Source organism: Rhinolophus ferrumequinum, chromosome 18 (assembly GCF_004115265.2).
Source record: "Rhinolophus ferrumequinum isolate MPI-CBG mRhiFer1 chromosome 18, mRhiFer1_v1.p, whole genome shotgun sequence".
Taxonomy (NCBI): Eukaryota; Metazoa; Chordata; class Mammalia; order Chiroptera; family Rhinolophidae; genus Rhinolophus; species Rhinolophus ferrumequinum.
In genome coordinates, this window is record NC_046301.1 from 39206553 (window position 1) to 39219588 (window position 13036).

Sequence of the window (13036 nt, forward strand, 5' to 3'; positions counted from 1 at the left end):
CAAAATAATTTTTTTAATTAAATTTATTGGGGGGGACAATGGTTAGTAAAATTACATAGGTTTCAAGTGCACAATTCTATAATACATCATCTATACATCACATTGTGTGTTCACTACCCAGAGTCAGTTCTCTTTCTATCACCATATATTTGTTCACAAAATAATTTACAAAACAAGACAGGAACATGAGAAGGCAGGTCATGTCATCCCTCAGATACTTCGAACTACAATAATTGCCAGCTAGTGTGAAAAATAAAACAAAGGAGAAAGGAGTCAGGATGACAGGGGTTTCCCAAATCTTTTATTACAATCTCCCTTCAAAAAGCAGTGAGTGCCACAGAGCAATAAAAATGAGACCACATCTCCAGCAGCCAGGTGGGCCCAGTTGTCCCCTCTTCCTCAAATCTGTCAGCCCAACTTGACAAACAGCAACAAGGTGGCAAGAATTCCTGGCAGCTGAAAGGGGAGAAGAAAGAAACATTGAACCAACTTGAGGGACTTCTGAAACCTGAATCAAATTAGATACATGGAGATAGGAAGCATCCTGTTCCAGAAAGGTCGGGGCAGGGTTTTAGAAATGGCCAAAAGTCCCTCAGGGCCAAGTTGGAGATAATTTGGACCTATTAACACAGTCAATCTCAGTGGTGGGTAGAAGGTGGAGGCCTTTCATGATGCACATTAGTCTTTCTCCCTTTGCGTCCCACAGGTCTTATTTCCCTGCTCTTCTGCTCTCCCCTGGGTCCTGCAAACTACGTTTCCCAGAATCTCCTGCCCTCTTGCTTCCTGTTAGGTTTGGCCAATAGGAAGTACTAATTAGAGATGGGAGAGTGGGAGGAAATGTTGGAGTATTTCTTCCCTATGTTCTCCTCTCTTCTGTTCATCCTGAGTTCTCCAAGACCACACCTATGGGCAGATGGTCCCTCCTCCTTGGCTCTTGCTCTCCCCACCTCTTCAGGCCCAAGAAAAGTAAAAGCTACCCAAGTTGCTAGCCCGTTGAGTGCCTCAACATCCCTTATTTTCCCTAACCCTGCCCACACCTCTGCAAGGAGGCCCCTGAGGCTTCTTCAAAGGATTATCTGGAGGCTGATTTCTGTTTCCAGCTGGGATGCTGACTGTTATTACCTCTTTCGGGAAGAGGGTGTGATATAGTTTGCAGACACATATTCGATATAAATTCGTATGATTAAAAAAAGTGCCTACTTTTAAAATACAAATCAGATAGATGGAACTCATGTATATATTGGGTGGTCGTGATCTGCAGAAAAACACTATCGCATATTGAAAATCAGTATGGGAGAAGCACATGAGAAAAACTTGGGGGCTCAAAGAGATGGAGAACCTTTTTTTTAAATAACAGCTTTATTGAGAGGTAATTCATATATTATACAATTCACCTTTCTAAAGCATACAGTTAAGTGGTTTAATCCCTTTACACTTAATGAATTGCTGAGGAGGTAAGACTTATATCTGTCATTTTGCTATTTATTTTATATTTGCCTTTTTTGTTGTTCTTGTTCTGCTATTCATCCATCATGACTTCTTTCGTGTTAGATATTTTCTAGTGCACCATTTTAATTCTCTTGTTGTTTCTTTTCCTATATTTTAAACTTATTTTCTTAGTGGTTGCCCTGGGGGTTACAAAGAACAGCTTTACTTTTTACAGTCTAGTTTAAATGAATACTAAATTAATTTCATTAGCCTACATATAGCCCTGTTTTTCTCTAGCCTTCTTTGTGCTATTATTGTCGTGTGAATTACATCTTAATATAAGTCTAGCAACACAGTTTTATAGTTATTGCCTTATGAACTTGTCTTTAAGTGAGGTAGGAGAAGAAAAGTTTTAAAGAATATTTTTTTTCTCCCTGGGGTTTATCTGGACTGGGCTCTGAGCAGAGATCCGTGTCTTGGACAGTCTTGAGGATGAGAATAGCTCCTGTGCATAACGTTTCCACAGTGAGAGGTCTTCGACCATCCCTAGCGGTGCATGGAGAACTCATCACCTTTCCACTACTGCCTCCCTGCGATCTCCGTCTCAGGTAAGACCTCCCTCGAGTTGATGACAATAACATCCCAGAATTGTAGGGCAATGTGCAAAGCCTCTGATGCATTCCACCTCATCAATGCTCACGACAAACAACGGGGCAGCCCATTTTACAAATGAGGTAGGCTGTGGTCCTGCCTCACAGTCAGATCACTAATAAGTGACATAACTGGGACTAGAGTTTGGAGCCCCAGCCCGTGTGCACTCAGGCCTACCCCCAGGGAAGTGTAGGGCCTACTCATGAGCTGGACGAACGGAGCGTATCCTCAGAGGAAGTTGTTCCTCACCTGAATTGGATCTGAGCCCCAGCACCCTCATGCCTTCCCCCCTTTCTAGGTGAACCATTAATGAGATCACCCTGCTTGAAATGACCTCCCCTCTCACCTTCCCAATTTTATATTTCTCCTGAACACTTATCACTATCATTTTCCAATTTAAAGAATCATATTTCTTGTCTTTCCCTGCTGATTAGACGTTCAGCTCCCGAGGGCAGGGATTTTTGTCTGTTTATTTTATTTATTTATTTAAACTTTTATTTATTTTAAGTGTTTTTCCAGGACCCATCAGTTCCAAGTCAAGTAGTTGTTTCAATCTAGTTGTGGAGGGCCCAGCTCACAGTGGCCCATGTGGTGATTGAACCGGGAACCTTGTTGTGAAGAGCACTGCGCTCTAACCAACTGAGCTAGCCGGCCGCCCTGATTTCTGTCTGTTTAGTTCGTTGTTGTGTCCCTAGTGCCTACAACAGTGCCTGGACATAGTAAGTGCTCAATAAAGTTTGTGGAGTGAAAAAGTGAATGTTAAAACCTTTCTACGAGCTTTCTATCATACTCGGAATAAAGCCAAACCCATCTTTGCAGCCCACAGGGCCTTGTATGATCTCCCCCATCAACTCCCTACCTTCACCTCCCCTTACGCCCTTCTCACTCATCTTGCTCCAGACACAGGGGTCTCTCTGCTGGTCCTTGAATAAGCCAAGATTATTCCTGCCTCAGGGCCTTTGCACTGTCTGTTCCCTCTGCCTTCCCCCCACACACATGGCTTTCCCTCATCTCCTCAGGTCAACTGTCACCTTCTCTGAGAGGCCCTCCCTGATCTTCCCTATTCCATCACCATGTTTTACTGTCTCCCCTACTTGAATGTCACGGCCACATTGGCAGAGATTTTTTTTTCTTTTGTCACTGCTTTGTCTTCAGTATCCAGAACAGTGATTGGCACACAGTAGGTACTCAGTATAAGAGCTCAGTGTGTCCCAGAGGCTCTGGGCCTTACCTGCATCACTGCTGCCCCCAGTGTGCCCCCGATCAGGTTGAAGCTCTGCGTCCTGGTTATTTTCAGGAGCTTGGGAAAACAGCCCTAAGAATACAAATATTAAGGCAGACAGGACCTGGTTAGGGGCTCGTAGACTCCACGGCCCCATTACCTCCCACACCTTTTGGGCCACCGAAACTGCTCTCAGATTCAGGGAGGATAAAGGGACGTTGGCTCCTTCTTGCTTGACTATCCCCCCAACACTCTAGCATCTTCCTGGCCTCCTCACACACCCACACACCCCAGAACACCCCTGTATTCATCTGTACTGATGTCCAACTGGGGTGAGTCCTGAATTATTACTAGCTGTGTGACCTTGGAGAAGTCACTACTCTTTCCTTTGCCTTTGTTTCCCCAACTGTAAATGTGACCAACTGTGACCCAACAACCCAACAAGATTTTTGTGTAAGTAACGAGAAAAAAATCTACATGAAGAACCCAGCAGTGGTTTGACACAAGGGGAGCATTCAATAACTGTTAGTTATTTCTGAGTGCTCTTTACATATGAACAGAAAGGCTAACATGCCTCCAGCACCTTCTCAGCCCTGTACATATATTTTCTCACTCATTTCTCATTACAACCTCATGAGGTGGGTACTTCTTTTCTCTGTTTCATAGGTGAAGAAACTGAGGCTCAGAAAGATTAAGAGACCACACAGTGGGTGGGCAGAGCAGTCTCCTGCAGGTGATGGGGTCTCCACTCCCCATGCTGGGGTCACTGAGATGCTTCCCCCTTCTAGGCCCCCAGCACTTCTTGTTTCTGGAAGCTTGGGTTGCCTTGAGCTCAGTGTTGGCAGTTCAGTGACCCACTTCACATAAGAAGCCTTTATTAAGTGCCTAGTGTTTGCTGGCACTGAACTGGGCACTGGGAATGCCACAATGTACAAAACAGACAAAATTCTTGCCTTGGTGGGGCCGAAATTTGAGTGGGGGAAACAGGTAAACGGGTAGTGATTAAACACTGGATAGACACTGGAGCAGGGTAAGGAGATGGAGTGTGACGGTGATTTAGGGGCAAATCTTATTATAGAGAGGGGCTCAAGAACAGCCTCACCAAGGAAGTGACAATGAAACACAGACCTGAAAGAGATGAGGCAGGAAGACATTTAGGGGAAGAGCATTCCAGGCAGAAGGAACAGCCTTTGCAAAAGCCCTGAGGCTGGCATGTGCCTGGTGTGTTTGTGTACCAGTAAGGAGGCCAATGTGGCTGCAACAGAATGAGGGAAGGGGTGAGTGGGAGCAGAGGCCATCAGGAGGTGACAGTCAGGTGGTGCAGGGCCCAGTGGGCTAGTGTGTAGCCCCATGTTCATCTTTGAGGTCCTAACCTGGGACTCGACCCGCCAGTTCTCTGCAGGGAGCCATTCCAGGGTGATGGATGAATTAATGAAAGATTCCTATTTCCTCCCTCAGAGGAGATCCTTGTGTCACTCACTTGAGGCAGAAGTCAAGGAGAAGCTGGGGGTTGGGTATGAAGCCCAGCTCCACCACTCCCTGGCTATGGAATCCTCTCTGTGCCTCAGTTTTCTCATCTGTAAAATAGAGAAGTGCAGTCCCCACCTGGAGAGTTGCGATGGGGACAGAATTCCCAAAGTGAGTGCCCAGTCACATGGTCTTCGTTATCACCAGAATGATCATTTCTCATCACTGTTGTTGAAGTTTAAGTTCTCTGTATGGCAGGTAGTATGGTCCAGGCAATGGACTCAGGCTAACATAAACTCAAATCCCAAAGCCATGTGACCTCGAGCCCTTCATGTTCCCTCCCTGTGAAAGGGGGATGATAACCCTAACTCCCCAAGGCTGTGTGGATGAAATGAGCTGAACACCCAATGAGAGTTCATTTCCCTCTCCCCTAACCCCTTTTCCTGGGTTTCCTGCAAATATGCAATTTTTATAAAGGTCACCAGCCCTTGACGTCTACCAAGGTGATGGCCAACAAAATCTCAGGTTACCTCCTGGTGGATGACACCTATGGATACGTTGTGCCCGTCGCAGGCCACGGTCCTGAAAGATTTACAGCAGCTCCTTGGGTAGGTGTGGCCGGTCATCATTTCAAAGGAGGAACCAGAAAAATCTGTGTAGTTCTTCACGCCACAACACTTCAGCTGTAAAGAGGAGAATAAACACTTGAAGACTTCCTTTCAAGTATTAAAGTAATAGGGCCTGCCCGGTGGCTCAGGTGGTTGGAGCGCCGTGCTCCTAATGCCGAGGTCACCTGTTCGATTCCCACACGGGCCAATGAGCTGCACCGTCTACAACTAAGATTGTGAACAATGGCTCTCCCTTGAGCTGGGCTGCCATGAGCAACCGGAGGTCGGCGTGAGCTGCCGTGAGCTGCCGTGGGCTACCGTGTGCTGCCCTGAGCAGCCAGTGAGAGCTGCAGTGAACTGCTGTGAGCAGACGACCTACTGGTGACCGACTGCCTCAGCTGGGGGGAGCGCAAGGCTCATAATACCAGCATGGGCCAGAGAGCTGTGTCCTACACAACTAGACAGAAACAACGGCTTGAATCGGAGAGGGAGGGAGGCAGAAGAAGGGGGAAAAATATTAAACTAATAACAATAGAAATCAGTCGCCATGGCTACTGTCTAGCACAGTCACAAGGGCTTGTGCTAAATGCCTCCCTTGTCCCCCCACCACGGCTCAGAACTGTCCGTGGTTCCCATCTTACTTGGAGTGAAAGCTGGACTCACCACTGTCCAAACCATCCACAAGGCTCTGCACGACCTACCCTGTCACCTCAAGGCCCTCGTATCCTCCCACTCTCCTTACTCACTCACATTGGTCTCTTTGCTGTTTCTCAAACACACAAAGCAAATAGCAGCCTCAGGGCCTTTGAACAGGCTGTCCCCTCTTTTTGGAATGCTACTCCTTCAAATATCTGTACAACTCTCTCCCTCACTTCATTCAGGTCTCTGTTTAAATGTCCCTCCTCAGGAAGACCTGTCCTGACTCCTCCTTCCAAATTAGCCACAACTCCTGACTCAGTCAGTCTGGGATAGGTGATGCTGCATAACAAACAGCCCTTTAATCTTAGCCATTCATTTCTCTTCATACCAAATGCCCATCACGACTTAGCAGGGGAACTCTGTTTATCAAAGTCACTCAGGGACTCAGGCGGATGGAGCACCCACTGTCCAGATGGTTCTACTAATGTGATAAAGTGAAAGAGAGCTCTGGAGGGCCTGGCACTGGCAAAACTACCTTGGCCGGGATGTGACGCATATCATTTCTGCTCACAGCTGATTGGCCAGAACTCATCACATGACCCCCAACTAACTACAAGGGGCCAGGACAGGCCATTCTACTGTGTGCTGAAAATAGGTGATAAATAGTACTTAGGAGTGAACAAAACCCTCACTCTCTATGCCTTTTCTCTGCCTTGTTTTTCCTCATAGCACTTAATCACCCCTGGCACCAATGTTTACTTGATAGCTTCTTGTCCATCTCCCCACTTAAGTGTCAGCAACAGAATGGCAAGGATTTTGTTTTGTGCACAGCTGTATCCCCAGAGCCCTGAAAAGTGCCCAGAACATAGTATGTGATCATAAAGATTAGTTGAAGTGCTATATATGAATGAATGAGAGATATTCTCTATTCTCTCAAGCTTAAGAAGGCAAAACTGGGATGCAGGCAAGCCTTCTACCCATTGTGTGCCCCCTCCCAAGCCTCCACATGACCCCAAGCAATTCCTGGGCCCAAGACTCAGATATGAAACACTCCTAAGAACAGACCTCAGAGACCCTCTTCAACTGCTTGCTCCAGGAGCTTAGATGACACATGGAGGCTTGTCCTGCTCCTTAAACACCAAGACTCAAGAAGTAAGTCTCACTATCTCATACCCGTGCAGATGGCTATGATAAAAAAAAAGAAAAAAAGAAAAAAAGAAAAGAAGTGTTGCCAAGAGTGTGAAGAAACTAGAACGCTTGTGCTTTGCTGGTGGGAATGTAAAATGGTGCAACCGCTGTGGAAAACAGTATGGAAATTCCTCAAAAAATTAAGCATAGAATTGCCATATGACCCAGCAATTCCATTTCTGGGTGTGTACCTAAAAGAACTGAGAGCAAGATCTCAAACACCTAAGCAGGACTTGTACACCCATGTTTGTAGCAGCATTATTCACAATCGCCAAAAGGCGGAAGCAATTCACTGACGGGTGAGTGAATAAATTAAATGTGGTCCCTCCAGACATTGGAATATTATTCATCCTTAAAAAGGAAAGACATTCTGACACCTGCTACACCATGAATTAACCACGAGGACATTATGCTCAGTGAAATATGCAAGACACAAAAGGACAAATACTGTGTGATTCCCTTTATATGAGGTCCATAGAGGAGTCAGATTCATAGAGACAGGAAGTAGATGGAGGGGCCAGGGCCTGGGGGAAGGGAGGGAGTCTTTAACGGACAGTTTCAGTTTGGGAAGATGAGAAAGTTCTGGAGATGGGTGGTGATAGCTGCACAATGAGGTGAATGTACTTAATGCCACTGAACTGGACACGTGAAAATGGTTAAGATGGTTAAGTTTCACATTATGTGTATTTTACCACATTAAAAAGAGATGTGTATCTCACATTCTCCATGACCAAGTTCCATTCCGTGGAATAGTCATCTGGCGCGTTGTAACCGCTATAATTCCTCCTCAGGGTCACGAAGTTGTGCTCCAGGGCCATTTCTTCAACCTCAATGAAGCAGAAAGCCATGAACACGTAAATAGAAAGGTGCCCCGTTTGGTGAGGTTTCCTGGGGACAGAGCGGGGAGGTGGGGGCTTCCCTTCTGCTTCCTTCACATTAGTTCCCTCCCCTCAGACGTGGGTCTGCACTGGAGGGTGACAAACTCAGGCTCCCATCACCCCAAGGGAGGGACACGGGGGAGAGCGTGGGTCTCGATCAGAGTGCATCTGGTCCTACCCATCACAAATGAGTTTGAATCATCTGCTCTTTCCAACAGCCCACACACCCACTACACTCCCCGCTTTTGGCTGTAACTCAGACTTGAATGTCATCTTTAGCAACTGAATCTCTCTCTCTCTGCACAAAAAAAAGGGGGACAACTTTAATTTTCTATTTTTTAAATAAAAGTCTAGATAAAAACATTTTCCCCCTAAGAGGTGATATATAGTCACATGGTTCAAAATTCACAAAGCACAGAAAGGTAGACCATGAAAAGTCTCCCTCCCACCTTTTTCTCCCAGCCAATAAGTTCCTCCCACTCCACAACGACTACTGTCACTGTTTCCTGTGTCCCAAAAGAGATATTCTATGTGTGTCAAAGCAAAGCATATTCTATTATTTTTCCTCCTTGCTTCATAGGACTCTATTGTTCTGCATCTGGCTGTTCTCACCAAGAGTAGCAGTTGCTCTTGGTGCCCTGCTCGCGTCCCAGTGGCCTTTGTCATTTCTGTGCCCCTGTGCCTGGCTTCCCACTGCCAGCCACTGAGGGTTCTCTGTGGCCTCTCCGCCACATGTGCTGTGGGAGCAGCGCTCAAGCCATGACTGATGGAGGTGGTGGGTCAGTACCACAGCTCCCTTGTCCCTTGAGGGAAAAAAAGGTGTGTGTTTGGCGATGTGTCGCAGATGTCCCCCAGCAGAATTAAGCCCACTTGCCCACATTGTCACCTTTTATGGACTGCATTCCCTTCCCTGCCTCAATTCCCTGTCCCCTATAGGGCCTTCTTAAGACCAGCTCTCAAATAAACCAGGAGCCTCAAATTCTTGTCTCAAAGTTGGCCTCTGGGGGGACACAAATGAGGACCTGAAGAATGCACCACAGGCCCTTCCTTCTTTTCACCTGCATTGGACTCCCTTGTGATGACTATTACAAATTAACTTCCCCCACTGATGCTCACTAGGCCCCGCGGGAGGGGGGGCAATCTTTTGCACATCTTGGTATGTATGTCATTCTTCCCTTGAACAAGCAAGTCCTTGAATAATTCCTAAAAATGGGTGCTGTACTTACAATTGGGAGGAAGGCAAGAACCACTGTGGCGACTGTGATTTCCATGATGAGAATGACAACCATGCACAAGAAGCACTGGAAGACACAGAAGGGGTGGAAGGAGGCTGGGAGCCTGCTGGGAGTCCCTGTCCCCCCCCCCCCGCCCCCACCCCCAGGTCATGTGACCTCCACCAGTTTGAAAGAACTCACACTCGAGTGGAGTAGAGGGGAGTTATTTTTTTCATGTGCTGCTTTCCTGCATGTTGTCCAGGATGCCGACAGTGGGGTATTCTTAGGAGCTGCTCGCTAGCTGGACCCCGATTTCACACTCAGCACTTTATGTGTGTCAGGGAAGCCTAAGTGGGGACCTCCAGGGGAAGTAAAGGCTGTGTGTACAAATGGGGGGAGGTGAAGGGAAGGTCGGGAGGACAGAATAGAGGCAGGAGGAGGGGAGGAAAAGCCTCAGACCTGCCAATGTGGGGGGAGGGGTGGCGGGACTGAAGGGGAGGGACAAGTGACAGTTTGGTGGGTGTCAGAAGGAAAATATCAACATTTGCTGACTAACATTTCCAATAAATTCACTTATGCGGTAGAAAACAATGGGAAATTCAGCAAGCAGAGGGGAAGTCTTCAAGTTATCCCATCAAGGAGAAACTGCCTTCCTCCCTGGGCCTTAGTTTCCCCATCTGTGCAATGTAGGAGTGGGACCAGTTCCAGGGGTCTCAGTGGGTTCTGTGGAGCTTCTTGACGCCAGATGGGGGCAAAGTAAGGTCAGCACTTGGCTTCTTTCATCTATTTCCATTTATGCCTATTATTATTATTATTATTATTATTATTATTATTATTAAGACCTGTTTAATAATTCAGGATTTGCGTCACCAGACTGGTTGATGGTAGGGTTTATCAGGCCTTGTCACAGTGACACAGGAACGTGCAGTGGATGTACCCTTGGGGTCCCCACAGCCCACAGAGGTAAACTTGGGTGCAGGGCTTAGCAGTTGTGCGACCTCAGATGAATGGCTCATGTAACAGAGTATGAGAATTAATATCAACATTTTTGCTGCGATGTTCGTCTAGAGTAGAATGATGTTTCTATGCCGCTGACTGTGGCGTTCGACTTTACCCCAGGAGCTCAGTGTTCCAGAAAGGAAGTTTAGGAAAGCAGATGTACACTTTTCTATATTTTTGTGTTTTTCAAGAATGAATAACAATAGGAAATTTTTATACTTTAAAGTCATCATTTATTTTAATAAAATGTAGCACCCTAACTGTATTTACTTAAAAATATAAATACTGTAATTATTTTCTGTGGATTTTTGACACATTTTGGAGAACAAACTTGAAACCAATTAACGCAGTGAAAAGGTTAATGTCAGTATTACTATCTCTCTGCCTCTGGGTGACTGAGATAACCAGGCGTCAGCAAATCCTAGTGGCTCTATCTTCAGAACCTAACCTGCACCTGCCAATTCTCACCACCTCCACGGCCCCACCAGGTCCAGCCTCCACCATCCCCCACCTGGACCAGCCCAGTCCCTCCGCTGTCCACACCCCCATCTGTTCCCCTCACAGTCTGTTCCCGCTGTGGCCACCAGAGGGCGCGTGTGAGCACCTGAGTCCCCCAAGTCCCTTCTCTGCTCAGAACATTCTGTGGCTCCCAACACCATCAAAAGGACTTAGCTTTTATGAATGAGGTGTCAGAGGCTTTGGAGGGACAGGTGCTGAAGGTAAAGTCGATCGGATTTGCCAATGGGTTGGATGTGGGGTTTGAGAGAGAGGACTCTAGGGCCTGGCCAATGAATATTTGCTGAATGAAGTAATTAAGAAAGAAAAGGAGAGACGATGGGGCTTCAGGGAGGAGGAGGGTGGGGGCAGGGTGCTTTTCATAATTGGGGTTGTCTATGCTCTGGGAGGTGACTAGAGTAAGGATCTCCCAGAAACCCCCAAGTTGAAATAACTGGAGTTTTGTAGCAACAGAGTGGAGGAAGGAAAACAAACACACTGGGGACAGATTAAATTTAAGGTGGGATAATTCTCTCAGACAAGATTGTAAAGGAAATGGGAATAGGGAAGCTGGGAGGTGGATTTTGGGGAGATGGTTAGCCAAGGCTTGTGTGAGAATAAGAGATGTGAAACCTGCGACATGCTGTCTGCAAGCACAATGGAAACTCGTGGAAACAGAGGAGGACTGGAGGGGACACTCAATAAGGGGGACAGTATGTCACCGAGTGGGGGAAAAATAAAATCAGATCCCTATTTCACATCAAACACATTATTCACTCCTGAAGGCTAAAGAGCTAAAAGTTAGAAAGTAGACCAAAACTATGGGAAGAAAACCTAGGAGAGTATAATTTATGTTCTTGAGTAGGGAAGGAGTTCTAAATGAGACATATGATAAAGGAAAAGATGGATGTATTGATGACATCAAATGAGATACCATAAACATTGTAAAACAGGGGATGGAAAGGGTTTGCAGTGTGCGCAGCGAAGGATTCGTACATGAGGGGGTAGTTTTGGGGCCTGTGTGCAGATCCAACTTACAAACAAGAGAGTGCCTCTGCTTTCTTTGGTTGCTCCATACCACCTAGCAAAGACAAGCAGCACCGTGATGCAGCCCATCACCAGACACAGGTAGCCAACATGAAGCAGGTATGCAGAGGACAGCCCGAGGACCCTTGTGAGGACAGCGCCTCTGAACTTGACATAGGCGCCCAGGCCAATGAGGATCACACCAGATATCTTTAGAACAGAAACCAGAAAGGGAAAAGCAGTCTGTTAGTTGTATACAAATAGAACTCTTCTGGGGGAGGGAGGAGGAGTGAAGGCCAATAAAATTAGCAAAAACATTTAAAAAATGATAATACCCAGTGTTGATGAGGATGTGGAGACACATTCTCATACATTGCTGCCAGGCAACAAACTTTTTTTGTGTGCATGGGCAGGACAACACTTGCAATTCATATTTAAAACCTTAAAGATTTAATGATAAAAGAAACTTTACTTAGAAAGTCCATCTAGATAGTTTCAGCTTAAGGAAAATAGTCATGTATTTGCCTCAGTACTGGATGCTCAGGGAAGTTCATTAAGGAGAAAACATCAAAAATAACTGAAGCAACCAATAAGACAGAGCAAATAGGTAAATCATGGTAGGGCCATGCAATGGGACCCTAGACTGTTATTTCAAATGATGCTGTAGGACAGAGAGTGATATTTTTTTTTTTTCTGAAAAGTCTCTTCGCAGGCTGTAAGTTCTCTGTTGAAATAACAACTCTGCCAGTGTAGCTCAAAAGCAGCTGTACTCAGTTCGTAAACAGTTTTTTAAAATTCACAAATACATTTTATCTATCTATCTGGCTGTAGTTTGCTGACCTCTATTGTAGGATAATGTTTATTGATACAGAAAGATGATTTAATGCCTTATATGTTTTTTAAAAATTGGATTGCTGGCAGTAAGACCTTTTGGTATTTGCCCAACGGAGTTGAAAACTTAAGTCCACACAAAAACCTGCACACGAATGTTTCTAGCAGTTTTATTCATAATTGCCAAAACTTGGAAGCACCAAGACATCCTTCAGCAGGTGAATGGACAAATAAACTGTCAGACAGCCAGATGGTGGAATATCAGCACTAAAGTGAAATGGCTATCGAGCCATGAAAAGACACGGAGGAACTTTACAGCCATATTGCTGAGTGAAAGAAGTCAATCTGGAAAGGCTACATGGTGTATGATTCTAAGTATATGACATTCTG

General features: G+C 45.9%; 1 protein-coding gene across 1 annotated transcript in view; it reads right to left on the reverse strand.

The window, feature by feature from the left end:
* Positions 1-343: 343 nt before the first annotated feature.
* Positions 344-13036, reverse strand: part of TSPAN16 (tetraspanin 16) — a 30279-nt gene continuing 17586 nt past the window's right edge. Inside the window, exons 2-7 of the mRNA XM_033134411.1 lie at positions 11828-12025; positions 9308-9382; positions 7923-8030; positions 5299-5451; positions 3311-3394; positions 344-456 (exon numbers count right to left, since the gene is read on the reverse strand). Of these exons, the coding sequence (XP_032990302.1) occupies positions 409-456; positions 3311-3394; positions 5299-5451; positions 7923-8030; positions 9308-9382; positions 11828-11905 (546 nt within the window). The 5' untranslated portion in view covers positions 11906-12025 and the 3' untranslated portion in view covers positions 344-408. The remainder of the gene's footprint in view (positions 457-3310; positions 3395-5298; positions 5452-7922; positions 8031-9307; positions 9383-11827; positions 12026-13036) is intronic.